The sequence below is a fragment of the Phyllobates terribilis genome, unplaced genomic scaffold (genome assembly GCF_046119375.1).
Source record: "Phyllobates terribilis strain yellow unplaced genomic scaffold, ASM4611937v1 Scaffold_150__1_contigs__length_4496277, whole genome shotgun sequence".
In the NCBI taxonomy this organism is placed as follows: domain Eukaryota; kingdom Metazoa; phylum Chordata; class Amphibia; order Anura; family Dendrobatidae; genus Phyllobates; species Phyllobates terribilis.
The window spans coordinates 4,221,357-4,236,629 of NW_027362910.1; the positions used below are offsets into that span (position 1 = coordinate 4,221,357).

At 42.0% G+C, this 15,273-nt stretch overlaps 1 protein-coding gene across 1 annotated transcript; it reads left to right on the forward strand.

Moving 5' to 3' along the window:
• Positions 1-903: 903 nt before the first annotated feature.
• LOC141206930 (microtubule-associated serine/threonine-protein kinase 3-like) lies at positions 904-9,334 on the forward strand (the record flags this gene model as incomplete). Its single annotated transcript, XM_073664294.1, has 14 exons — positions 904-936; positions 1,420-1,489; positions 2,064-2,131; positions 2,324-2,409; positions 3,238-3,446; positions 5,384-5,522; positions 5,612-5,744; positions 7,045-7,210; positions 7,317-7,415; positions 7,658-7,780; positions 7,925-8,034; positions 8,136-8,221; positions 8,618-8,754; positions 9,242-9,334. Coding segments are annotated over exons 1-14 (1,552 nt in total), but the record flags the coding sequence as incomplete, so codon positions are not given.
• Positions 9,335-15,273: the final 5,939 nt, after the last annotated feature.

The following is a 15,273-nucleotide window of genomic DNA, read 5'->3' on the forward strand; positions in this document are numbered from 1 at the left end:
ATTGGCCCCCATATAGTCCTCCATACAGTATACTGGCCCCCATATAGTCCTCCATACAGAATACTGGCCCCCATAGAGAATACTGGCCCCCATATAGTCCTCCATACAGTGTACTGGCCCCCATATAGTCCCATATAGTCCTCAATACAGTATACTGGCCCTCATATAGTCCTCCACGCAGTGTATGGGCCCCCATATAGTCCTCCCTACAGAATACTGGCCCCCATATAGTCATCCATACAGTATACTGCCCCTCATATAGTCCTCCACACAGTGTATGGGCCCCCATATAGTCCTCCATACAGAATACTGGCCCCCATATAGTCCTCCATACAGTGTACGAGCCCTTATATAGTGTATGGGCCCCAGGCCTCCATACATTAAAAAAAAAAAAAAATGACATACTCACCTCACCTGCTGCCGCTGCTCTGCTCCGGACTCCTCAGCGTCGCTGTCTTCCCGCTCTGCACTGTGACTGCTCAGCAGAGGGTGTGGTGGAAAGACGTCATCCCACCCTCTAACCTGAGACGTCACAGCACAGGACGCGGAAGACACCGGAGCTGCGGAGGCACGGGGAGAGGTAAGTATTGTGCCGGGGCCCTGAGCGGAGTGGGGCCCCCTGCCTGCTCAGGGACCTGGCACTTGCCCGGGTGCTAACGCCGGGCCTGGGAGCGGAGCCTGTTGCAAGGGCCCCGATGTGGGGCATACATGGTGCAGGCGACTGCTATGGGCCCCCCTCCCCGGCTCACGGGCCCCATAGCAGTGGCGTGGCCTGCGGTACGCCACTGCCTCCATAGCCTCCCCACTTTTAGCAGGAGACCCCCCATAGCCATGATGAAATGATGCATACCTCTATTTCTGGCACCACACTCCTCCTCCATCCCCGTCCGCCTCCCGGTCTGGATGTGTTCTTCTGTCTGCGGCCACATTGTGCAGGTACAGTGCGCTTGCGCAGTCTATAGAGGCTTCGGAAAGAAGGACCCATCCCTGGTTATATTATAGATAATGGTGGGATAGAAGTTTCTTTCCTCCAATATAAAACACGATGAGTCCGCAGAGTTATTGTATCTGCAGAGAGGAGCAAATGTCACATACAATGGCGGCCTCCTCCATTGTGACCTTTCTCATCTCAAAATTTTCCTTTTTGTTTCTTTTCCCCTTTTTAGGCTGAAGAAAGATCTCAATATGGAGATTTGGCTTTTATTAAAGACCTGGCCGAAAAAGTCCTGTGTGTACTGGAGCGTCCGGCTCGCTCATTGGAACGCCTGGTAAGGAGCCGTCATCTTCTCTAGCACACGTCTGATTTGTACAGTTACAATTGGCTGCATCTGTAAATGCAGGTTTAGTCCTTCCTGATTTATCTATGTGATGATTTAGTGTAAGGTTCCACATGTTAATTATATATATTATATCTATCAGGAAACAGCAGAAGGCGACACCAAAGACGAGCAAAATCTAATCCCGGGACTGAACAGCGATCTGACTACAGGTAAGCCGATCACCCGACCTCCTACAAGAAATATCCAGATATTATAGAGAACAGGGAATAATCTTACATTTACTCTGTATATTCTGTTTAATGGGAACCTGTCAGCACATTTTTGCATATTGTGGAATGACTGTACTGGCCATTTCTCTGTAATAATTTTTTGCAGAAATCCAATGTCTCAGTCAAGGGAAATCTAATGTAGAAGCCGTATACAAATCAGCATGGAAGTGCACTGGGGGCGTGGAAGAAGAAATCCATACTGTGACACGCCCCCAGTGCACTTCCAGGATAATCTGCATATGGCTCCTACGCTTCAGCTCTCTTACCATCACTCACATGTACAGCGAGGGTGGGGGGGTCCTCATTCATGTGATGATTGGGGGAGTCCTTCATCATTTCCATTACGTTTATTCATGGATGCGCCATACGTTCTCATATTTAGAATCTCTATATAATAAGTATTATTCCCATTTACAGACATCTTGTCATGTCTGAGTTATATTGTTGTAATATATATGTAGGATTAATATCGTCTAATACATTTTATTTCTTCATCATTTTTTCACTCTTTTAGAAACAACTGTGTTGGCGGATGCTGACAGTAGAATCTGTGAGATCCCGGAGATCCAAGAATCTGACGGTGTAAGTATCATGGAGAGAGATGTCGGTGTATCACCAGATTATGGGGTGGGAATGACACCTCCAGTATTGTCCCCCATATAACCATGGGATGTCTCTATTCTAAGAGGAGATGACAGAAGGGAGACGTTTTTGCATCTGGAGCTTTTTTCCAGCAGCTTCTATATCTTTATATAATTTCTTATTCTTTTATAGAGCGTGATCAAATCATTGACCCCGTCAAGACAGCCGCATAAGAGCGACTATGGGACATCCAAACTGATCAGCAGTGGAAGTTTTGGGTGAGTTTTCTGTTGGCATAATCCACATTTCTCAAGGTTCCCAATGACAATGCTCCAGACTCTGTGCTCTGCCCTTCAGTGTTATCATAGGGAAATTATATGATCTGTAGGAAAACAAACTATTAAGGAAAGGGATTAAAATAGAATAATATATTACACCTGCCTGTCCTAGACCCTCATCTGTTCTTACACTGCCACCCCCATCAGAGCTTCCCGATCCTCCGCACCGGTCTGTTCTTTTCGGAATCCATTAGCGAACTGATAAGAGTAATTGGCAACACATGGTCAAGTGAGGGGGTGACACGAAATTTCATCAATGACATCTGCACCCCCCAACCTCCACCATGACCATGTGAGTCTACTCCCTGGTCTCAGCAATAAAGACTGGCACAGAGGACAAGTGGCTATAATGGGTTTCATTTTTTGTAACTCCTTCGCTCCCCTCCATTTATTATGTTGTTATGTCTTGGGGTATGCGGGAGCATAATTAACGTCATGTTATGGCAATTGGAGCACTTTTAATTTGGACCAACATTTATTTGCACTGAATCGTATCTACTGGTCTAATGTAGTGAATCTGCCCAAGAATAATTTCAGTAGATTCTCTCATCTGTAATGTGACCTGGGTGAGGGCTCCGGCGGACGTGGCATTGTGGACACCTCCCATAGGTGATCTATGTAGTGATCTTTTATCAAATTCTAGACATGGATTTCCAGTGACGGACAGACTTCTAGCATTAAACATTAGTACAAAACATTATATAATGACTTCTATAGATGTTCTTGTAGTAAAGATTCATTCTAACCATTGATTCTCTTTCTCTCCAGTGCCGTCTACTTAGCGCACCATAAAGACTCACACCAGATCTTTGCTTTGAAGAAAATGTTCAAGCGAAACCTGAACACTCCAAAAAGAGTGGCATTGGCCTTTCTGGAGAGGGACATCCTAACATTCGCAGATTGTCCCTTCGTGGTCTCCATGCTCTGCTCCTTTCCAACAAAATCTCACCTGTGTATGGTCATGGAGTATGTAGGAGGTAGGACATGTATATTGTAGTATATTCAGCCCATGTCTGCTTACATCTTATCACTGCTCTTATAATTAGGATAATTAGGACAGTTACATCCTCACAGTGCGTTTACTGTAGGTTTTCTATTACCAAGATGCCTGGAAATTCATTGATCTGTGTGCAGCAGTGCTATGGTGCCAGTGAGTCAGATCGGGCCTGGCACCGCTCGGCACTGGGCCCCATTCCACCACCTGTCATCACAATTTCAGTGGTATTCACATTGTCAGAATATGAATACCGATGAAAACAATGGTGGATCAGGGAGCCAAAGGTTCCTAAATCCACCATTCAGCCTCCGCAGATGGGTTCGAGACTCCGTGTACTGCAGGTTCTTCGATGTCGCCACAATATTGCATCTGTAGTGTGGAGTCTCAGTACTTACACTGCACAGGTGGTGCTGGTGGGGGCCATAACACTGAGTGATGGGGCAGGTGGAGACCATATGCTGAGTAGTAGGGCTGGTTGGGGCCATAATACTGAGTGGTGAGGCTGGTGAGGGCGATAATTCTAAATGGTGAGGCTGGTGGGGGCCATAACACTAAGTAGTGGTGGGGGCCATAATACTGAGAGGTAGGGCTCGTGGGGGCTATAGTACTGAATGGTGGGGCTGGTGGGTGCCTTACTACTAAGTGGTGGGGCTGGTGGGGGCCATAACACTGAGTGGTGGGGCTAATAAGGGCCATAATTCTGAGTAGTGGGGTTGGTGAGAGCGATAATACTGAGTGTTGATACTGGTGGGGGCCATAATACTGAGAGGTGGGGCTGGTGGAGGTGGTAGTACTGAGTGGTGGGTGCCTTACTACTAAGTGGTGGGGCTGGTAGGGGCCGTAACAATGAGTGGTGGGGCTGGTGAGGGCCATAATACTGAGTGTTGAGGCTGGTGGGGGCCATAATACTGAGTAGTGGGGCTATTGTGTGCCTTACTACTAAGTGGAGGGACTGTTGGGGGCAATAACACTGAGTGGTGGGGCTGCTGAGGGCCATAATACTGAGTGGTGGGGCTGGTGAGAGCAATTATACTTAGTTGTTGGGCTGGTGGGGGCATAATACTGAATTGCGAGATTGGTGGAAGCCATAATACTGAGAATTGAGGGTTGTGGGTACCATAATACTGAATGGTGTGCCGTGTGAGGGGCTATAGGGGACTGTGAATGCCGCTATATTGAGTTGGTGACTGTACATGCCCCTACACCCCCTGGGGGTCCTCATATTGAATGGTGTGCAGTGGGGGTCCTTATTCTGTGTGGGGATCCTAATTCTGTTTGATTGGCTTTGGGGGCCATCATACTGAGTGGGCAGTGGTGGAGACCATTATATTGTCTGAGGGGCTATGGGGGCCATTATATTAAGTAGGGGGGGCTGTGGGCGCCATTATACTGAGTAGGGGGCTGTGACTGGCCTCATACTGAGTGGGGACATTATAGACAGGCGCTACATTATATCTGTAAGGTGAAACTGGATTAAGATTTCACTGTGGGGATATCTAACTCAGTCTGTGGGTGGGGGCATTTTTGGGAGCATCATATGCTAAAATGGCTATAAAAGGTGTATTGCTGTTGAGAACATCGATTGACTTCAGTAAGGGTTTTTTTTGAAGGGGCGTGCAGTTAGAACTTTTGCTATGGGGCCCTGAGATTTCTCTGTCCGCCACTGTCTGTGTGATCTCCCTGTAAGTCCGCACTGAGCATGTCAGTATCTCCAGCTGTAGACGAGATGTGACATCACTTTATGTTATTAGTTACATGGACGACATTTCTCCATCGATTCAGACTAATATTATGTGCACTATACATTATATCTGTTTATATTCTCTCCTATCCCAATGTCTCCGCTCACTTCCCATTATACATCATGGTGATCTGCTGTATAAACCACTCACCGGTCATATTTCCTTTCTTCTATAGGTGGTGACTGTGAGACCCTCCTAAGCACCAGGGGTCCTCTATCTGTCCCCTTGGCCCGCTTATACTTTGGAGAAGCGGTTCTTGCTGTGGAATACCTCCATAGCTACGGTGTGGTGCACAGAGACCTGAAGCCGGATAAGTAAGTGCCCCTCGTAGTATAATAAAGGGGGGAAGTTATCATTTATTATCATACGGTCTGTGAGGCTAAAACCATCTTCTCTTCCACAGCCTCCTGATTACATCTGCTGGACACATAAAAGTTACCGATTTTGGGATTTCAAAAGTTGGTGTCATGATACCAAAAACCAACACCTACAAGGAATTAGCGGAGGACATCACCAGGGAGTTCCTGGACCGTGAGGTGGGTAACACTTACAGGAATTTAGCTTGTTCTTTACAAATCTCCAAGGACCAAAGCAAAGAAAGATCTTAAATATAACTTTTAATAGATACATTTAAAAGCACCCATATCAATATATAAAGACAAAATCCATAAAATGTGGCGGCAGCAGTATTCTCCGATCGGGGTGTATTTATCTCCCGCGTCTGTCCACTGACTCATTGTGGCTATCTCCTAATATGATCCCCTGATGAACCCCAAATTAGGAGGGGGAGAAACGTGTTGGGACAATTTACAGATAAGTCCTCTGGTTACTGCTGACTAAAATGCTTTTTTGGCAACTTTTTTTGTAATTCGCACACTGGATAATGCTCTGTCCCAACATTTGGACGTGTCCTGTGTAGATCAGTCCTGACTATAGATTAGCCAGGGTGGTTTTGAGGTTGTCTATATGTACCGTCTGTCCTAGACTATTATCTTCATGCTCAATGTCATTATATAGGTGACTTGTTACTACTTTGGACATATTTATGTTCCTATGTTTACCGTTAATTGAGCACACGTGCTTTTATAATATTGTTCTTGTTGCCCGTAATTGCCAGCACTGATGTACTTTATGTATCTATAATAGGCTTCTGAATGATGGTTTATATATCATACTGAATTGTGTATAGATTGGTGCATTTGATATCCTATCTGTACTAGTGGAACTACATTATATCAGCTTCCCTGTTTCCATATAATTGATACATTGAATATTGCCTTTTTTTCATTCAGCATGTTAGCAGCGACATGACTGTCTGCCTTTCATCATTATCTGTATATGTGTATGTCTGTCTAGGGGTGGATAGCGTCACGGAGGGAGTGCCGATGTGGAGGGGGGGCGCCAAACCGATTAGCTAGGGTGTCAACCTCCACTGGCATGCGGGATCTCAGCCCATTTGGGATCTCTAGGGCAAGCCTGCATGTCAATTATCCTACGTTTATCCCACTACCCATATATTGTACATTTTATGCATTTTGTCTTCATATATTGATATGGGTGCTTTTAAATGTAGCTATTAAAGATTATATTTTAAGGGGTTTTCTTTGTTTTGCTTTGGTATTTGGTTAACTAATATACCCCATCTGTTCACCTTGCCTTTGGCATATGTTTTTTTTTCTTTACAAATCTCTTCACACTATTGTGTCTTCTCTACATTCTTCATTTCTAGAGAACGTTTCCATTGATATTTTATCTTTTGTCATTGTGTTTTTATGGCGAGAACGTGTTATAATAACCATTTTATCATTTTCATCTTTATCTTCTGTTGTTTTCCAGTTATGTGGCACCCCATATTACATCGCCCCAGAGGTCATCCTCAAAGAAGGCTATGGAAGACCTGTTGACTGGTGGTCAATGGGGATAATCCTACATAAATTTCTCACGGGATCTGTACCATTTGATGGAGATTCTGTAGCTGAGCTTTATGACAGGATTGTCATTGGTAAGTGGAATGATCCGACCATTGCTTTGATCAGTTACATTGGTTTAGGTGTTTACTTTGCTTTAGCTTACAGTCCAGTAAAGAGATTTTATTTTCTGTATAACAGGTGAAATAATTTGGGATTGTAATTCCGCTCCTACTCCCAATGCACAGAACCTGATTACTGAGCTGCTCAGAACAAATCCTGCAGATAGACTTGGGACAGGTAAGAGATATAATACTATTCATATTAGTATTAATATTCACCTATCACACTTATCACTCATGTCCTTGAGGATCAACACTTCTCTATCAGATTGTCCATTTCTAGTTCTCCACACTATGACTTTCAGTCTTCTTCCTTCATGTTGACTCAGTTATGTCATTAATTCAGATTAAGTTAAACTGTTCAGATGTGAAGCAATCTCTGACAATGTCCACATCACTTTTGTTTTGTTCTTTTTCCAGGAGGATCACTTGAGATCAAGAGTCATCCATTCCTGAGTGACTTAGATTTTAACAACCTTCTAAGTCAGAAGCCAGAGTACATTCCTCAGCTTGCCTCAGATGTGGACAACAGCTTATTTATCGGTAAGTAGAAGAAGACATCATCTAGACTAAGCGGCTGTTTGTCTTGTCTTCCATAAAATGTAATAATCAGTACCCACTAATATTGTGATAAATGACGCCTGTTTTATACTAACAACCTCTAATAATACTTCATTACTTTTGTAGATCACTCTGAAATAGACCATTCGGTCTCAGAGGATGAGGAGGGTACAAGTGAGAACAATGAGAACCTTGACTTCCAAAATTTTACATCATCTTCTGAAAGGCTTTCTAAAGTAAGTACCGTATGTGATCAATAAATCCAAAATATGTGAAACAAAAAAGACCTCTAAAAGTAAAAAAAAGTATTTCATATCTTGTTTTTGTCCATGTTTAGCTCTGTACCATCACTACCAGAACGATGAATGATGAGGACCAGAAGTCTCCTCCAGAGTGTACGCCAGCAACCAATATCTCAGAAATGTGAGTAGATTATGGGGTCATTAATGGGAGTTCCAGGCTGATATATATGCACAACATATAATATAGGACATAAATACCATAATATCAAATTCAGCCTCAATGATTAGCGGTCATTGTGCTTTTGGCTTCAGAAACCGTTGGTGATAATAGACCATAATTGCAGCCATTCACGCGTATTAGAGCTGCCCATACTGTAGGAGAGATGTAGTATTACATGCCAGCCATTATTGCTAGTTGTTTTTCGCTCTGATCCATAGAAGGTAGATTGGAGCATAAAACCTTCCTCACTATGACAGTCATATGTCCTATTAGGCCCTCTAGTCGGTGTTCTTCTAGTGAGACCACCCCTTTTATTCTGCATTGACTTGTGATTTACATGTTTTTCTTAAATCATAGAATGGGAGAGTTGGAAGTTACCTCCTGGGTCTTCTGGTCCGACCCCCTGATTCTTCCTGACAGGCAGACAGAATCGCTTTCTGAATCTGATAGCGACAATGCTATAAACAGCTTGCCCTCCTCGTCCCCATCATCAGGTATGTATGTACAGCATCAAAAGGTGAATGTTGACTTCAAGGCTCAAATATTTGGTTTCTCTGTATTAGGTCTCCTATGTTGTCCAGGTTTCATGGATCCCAATTATATTTTCCATGGGCCCATACTGTATTTCTATTTCCTTCATTTTATCCAGGAATTGTTTTCATGGATTCTGTAAAATACGTTTTAGCATCCAGGAACTCACTTCAATATAAGAAGACATCGTCTCCTATAGTAGAATATCGCTCATTAGTGATGCACCACGTGGCGGCACACAGGGCGCTTACTGCTCCATATCAGTGATACATCTAATGCCCCTCAGATTAGGTCATGAACGGTATATAGGACTTATTCTGTCCTATAATAATGCAATGCCAGATTATCAGGACTATAGGGGACAGGACTAGAACAATTCTTCTATATACAGTACACAAAGCAGATCCTATAAGAATATTTCTTTACTGAGTTTTTTTACTTTCTCATCAGAATTTACAACTGAAGAGGAAAGAAAATCTGAAATGAATCTGAGTATAGACCAACAAAACTCAGAAAATGGGAAAAAGGGGAAAAAGAGACGAGGTAAGTGTGAGAATCATCTCCATGTTGTGTGATGTTAGTGATGAGAATAAGTCATGGGGAGCAGATGTCATCTGTCAGTGATGGGATTGTCACATGTATGATGGCTGACAATGACCCCGGACATCTGTGTGAATAAGATTCCTCTGCTGTCCGGCCGGCCACACTGACCGCACAGTAGCATCATGTAATATGGAGTCCCATCACTTACATTGTATGTATTTCTCTTCTCTTAGGTTCCATCTTCCGCCGGATCTTATCATCCTGTCGGCGTGGACTATCCAGGGCTGCTCGCGCATTTGCATGCTGTCGCTGTTGCCCAAGTGTCATCTAAAAGACGGAAAAGCTCCGCATCTAGCGGAGTACAGCAGATCCACCATCACTGCTGGACCTGTAAAGAAGGACCTTCACCATCTACCTGTGGCCTTCTAACTGTAACATCTCTACCCGGACTTGTTTCGGTAATGCCTCTGTCACCAGGCTCCGCTCTATCCAAACTGCTCGCCTGACTTGGCTTTTTTTACTGATCACCTGGTATCTGACCCGGATTTCTTCCTGACTATGATTCTGTCCCTGATTTTGTTCATCCCTTATCCTTCTACCCTATCCCTAATAAAAAAAAAAAACAACTTCTATATTTATTGAGATTTTCTTATATCTATCAAACTTCACTCTGCATTCTGCTAAGCGATAAAAAATACATGAGAAAGAGAAAGAGAAAGAGAAAGAGAAAGAGAAAGAGAAAGAGAAAGAGAAAGAGAAAGAGAAAGAGAAAGAGAAAGAGAAAGAGAAAGAGAAAGAGAAAGAGAAAGAGAAAGAGAAAGAGAAAGAGAAAGAGAAAGAGAAAGAGAAAGAGAAAGAGAAAGAGAAAGAGAAAGAGAAAGAGAAAGAGAAAGAGAAAGAGAAAGAGAAAGAGAAAGAGAAAGAGAAAGAGAAAGAGAAAGAGAAAGAGAAAGAGAAAGAGAAAGAGAAAGATCAGGGCTGGAATGGGATGAAAAATGAAAAAGCACGCCTGTCACACAAACCCCACCAGCCCACATACCAAATCACCGCCCCCCTCATCCCATTGAGGCACAATGAAAAGTTCAGCACATTTTGCTTTCTTGTTCATGCCCCTCACCACTCCATTATAGGGGATGTTTATTAAGCCACGTGTGAATGGAGCTGCAATGCGAATGATCGACTACCGCTCCATTCACCCAGAGCTCTTCAGATCCCTGGTTCTCGGAAACAGTGGGGGTCCCGGCTGTTGGACCCCCAGCAATCAGAAAATTATTCCATATCCCAATGATAGAGGACAATTTCCAAACTTCAGACAACCCCTTTAAACAAGTTGTTCAGGATTAATTTTTATTTAACCATAGGATTGTAGACATAGAAAATAATAAACCCATCAGTACTGACCCTCCCCAAAGCCAATGCCACCTCTTCTTCAGCAGAACAGGAGAAGTGGTACTGTGCAGTGTATATATACAGAATAATACAGATACTGAGAATGACACCCAGTATACAGGACAAGAGAAGTGGTACTGTGCAGTGTATATATACAGAATAATACAGATAGTGAGAATTACACCCAGTATACAGGACAAGAGAAGTGGTACTGTGCAGTGTATATATACAGAATAATACAGATAGTTAGAATGACACCCAGTATACAAGACAAGAGAAGTGGTACTGTGCAGAGTATATATACAGAATAATACAGATAGTGAGAATTACACCCACTATACAGGACAGGAGAAGTGGTACTGTGCAGTGTATATATACAGAATAACACAGATACTGAGAATTACACCCAGCATACAGGACAAGAGAAGTGGTACTGTGCAGTGTATATATACAGAATAATACAGATAGTGAGAATTACACCCAGTATACAGGACAGGAGAAGTGGTACTGTGCAGTGTATATATACAGAATAATACAGATACTGAGAATGACACCCAGTATACAGGGCAGGAGAAGTGGTACTGTGCAGTGTATATATACAGAATAATACAGATACTGAGAATGACACCCAGTATACAGGACAGGAGAAGTGGTACTGTGCAGTGTATATATACAGAATAATACAGATAGTGAGAATGACACCCAGTATACAGGGCAGGAGAAGTGGTACTGTGCAGTGTATATATACAGAATAATACAGATAGTGAGAATGACACCCAGTATACAGGGCAGGAGAAGTGGTACTGTGCAGTGTATATATACAGAATAATACAGATAGTGAGAATTACACCCAGTATACAGGACAGGAGAAGTGGTACTGTGCAGTGTATATATACAGAATAATACAGATAGTGAGAATGACACCCAGTATACAGGGCAGGAGAAGTGGTACTGTGCAGTGTATATATACAGAATAATACAGATAGTGAGAATTACACCCAGTATACAGGACAGGAGAAGTGGCACTGTGCAGAGTATATATACAGAATAATACAGATACTGAGAATTACACCCACTATACAGGACAGGAGAAGTGGTACTGTGCAGTGTATATATACAGAATAATACAGATACTGAGAATGACACCCAGTATACAGGACAAGAGAAGTGGTACTGTGCAGAGTATATATACAGAATAATACAGATAGTGAGAATTACACCCACTATACAGGACAGGAGAAGTAGTACTGTGCAGTGTATATATACAGAATAATACAGATACTGAGAATTACACCCAGTATACAGGACAGGAGAAGTGGTACTGTGCAGTGTATATATACAGAATAACACAGATACTGAGAATTACACCCAGCATACAGGACAAGAGAAGTGGTACTGTGCAGTGTATATATACAGAATAATACAGATAGTGAGAATTACACCCAGTATACAGGACAGGAGAAGTGGTACTGTGCAGTGTATATATACAGAATAATACAGATACTGAGAATGACACCCAGTATACAGGGCAGGAGAAGTGGTACTGTGCAGTGTATATATACAGAATAATACAGATACTGAGAATGACACCCAGTATACAGGACAGGAGAAGTGGTACTGTGCAGTGTATATATACAGAATAATACAGATAGTGAGAATTACACCCAGTATACAGGACAGGAGAAGTGGTACTGTGCAGTGTATATATACAGAATAATACAGATAGTGAGAATGACACCCAGTATACAGGACAGGAGAAGTGGCACTGTGCAGAGTATATATACAGAATAATACAGATACTGAGAATTACACCCAGTATAATATACAGAATAATACAGATAGTGAGAATTACACCCACTATACAGGACAGGAGAAGTGGTACTGTGCAGTGTATATATACAGAATAATACAGATACTGAGAATGACACCCAGTATACAGGGCAGGAGAAGTGGTACTGTGCAGTGTATATATACAGAATAATACAGATAGTGAGAATTACACCCAGTATACAGGACAGGAGAAGTGGTACTGTGCAGTGTATATATACAGAATAATACAGATACTGAGAATGACACCCAGTATACAGGACAAGAGAAGTGGTACTGTGCAGTGTATATATACAGAATAATACAGATACTGAGAATGACACCCAGTATACAGGGCAGGAGAAGTGGTACTGTGCAGTGTATATATACAGAATAATACAGATAGTGAGAATTACACCCAGTATACAGGACAGGAGAAGTGGTACTGTGCAGTGTATATATACAGAATAATACAGATACTGAGAATGACACCCAGTATACAGGACAAGAGAAGTGGTACTGTGCAGTGTATATATACAGAATAATACAGATACTGAGAATGACACCCAGTATACAGGGCAGGAGAAGTGGCACTGTGCAGTGTATATATACAGAATAATACAGATACTGAGAATTACACCCAGTATACAGGACAAGAGAAGTGGTACTGTGCAGTGTATATATACAGAATAATACAGATACTGAGAATGACACCCAGTATACAGGGCAGGAGAAGTGGTACTGTGCAGTGTATATATACAGAATAATACAGATACTGAGAATGACACCCAGTATACAGGGCAGGAGAAGTGGTACTGTGCAGAGTATATATACAGAATAATACAGATACTGAGAATGACACCCAGTATACAGGACAAGAGAAGTGGTACTGTGCAGAGTATATATACAGAATAATACAGATAGTGAGAATTACACCCAGTATACAGGACAGGAGAAGTGGTACTGTGCAGTGTATATATACAGAATAATACAGATACTGAGAATTACACCCAGAATACAGGACAAGAGAAGTGGCACTGTGCAGTGTATATATACAGAATAATACAGATACGGAGAATTACACCCAGTATACAGGACAGGAGAAGTGGTACTGTGCAGTGTATATATACAGAATAATACAGATACGGAGAATTACACCCAGTATACAGGACAGGAGAAGTGGTACTGTGCAGTGTATATATACAGAATAATACAGATACGGAGAATTACACCCAGTATACAGGACAGGAGAAGTGGTACTGTGCAGTGTATATATACAGAATAATACAGATACGGAGAATTACACCCAGTATACAGGACAGGAGAAGTGGCACTGTGCAGTGTATATATACAGAATAATACAGATACTGAGAACTACACCCAGTATACAGGACAAGAGAACTGGTACTGTGCAGTGTATATATACAGAATAATACAGATACTGAGAATGACACCCAGTGTAATATACAGAATAATACAGATACTGAGAACTACACCCAGTATACAGGACAAGAGAACTGGTACTGTGCAGTGTATATATACAGAATAATACAGATACTGAGAATTACACCCAGTATACAGGACAAGAGAAGTGGTACTGTGCAGCGTATATATACACAGAATAATACAGATACTGAGAATTACATCCACTATACAGGACAAGAGAAGTGGTACTGTGCAGTGTATATATACAGAATAATACAGATACTGAGAATTACATCCACTATACAGGACAGGAGAAGTGGTACTGTGCAGTGTATATATACAGAATAATACAGATACTGAGAATTACATCCACTATACAGGACAGGAGAAGTGGTACTGTGCAGTGTATATATACAGAATAATACAGATACTGAGAATTACACCCAGTATACAGGACAGGAGAAGTGGTACTGTGCAGTGTATATATACAGAATAACACAGATACTGAGAATTACACCCAGCATACAGGACAAGAGAAGTAGTACTATGCAGAGTATATATACAGAATAATACAGATACTGAGAATTACACCCAGTATACAGGACAGGAGAAGTGGTACTGTGCAGTGTATATATACAGAATAACACAGATACTGAGAATTACACCCAGCATACAGGACAAGAGAAGTGGTACTGTGCAGTGTATATATACAGAATAATACAGATAGTGAGAATTACACCCAGTATACAGGACAGGAGAAGTGGTACTGTGCAGTGTATATATACAGAATAATACAGATACTGAGAATGACACCCAGTATACAGGGCAGGAGAAGTGGTACTGTGCAGTGTATATATACAGAATAATACAGATACTGAGAATGACACCCAGTATACAGGACAGGAGAAGTGGTACTGTGCAGTGTATATATACAGAATAATACAGATACGGAGAATTACACCCAGTATACAGGACAGGAGAAGTGGCACTGTGCAGTGTATATATACAGAATAATACAGATACTGAGAACTACACCCAGTATACAGGACAAGAGAACTGGTACTGTGCAGTGTATATATACAGAATAATACAGATACTGAGAATGACACCCAGTGTAATATACAGAATAATACAGATACTGAGAATTACACCCAGTATACAGGACAAGAGAACTGGTACTGTGCAGTGTATATATACAGAATAATACAGATACTGAGAATTACACCCAGTATACAGGACAAGAGAAGTGGTACTGTGCAGCGTATATATACACAGAATAATACAGATACTGAGAATTACATCCACTATACAGGACAAGA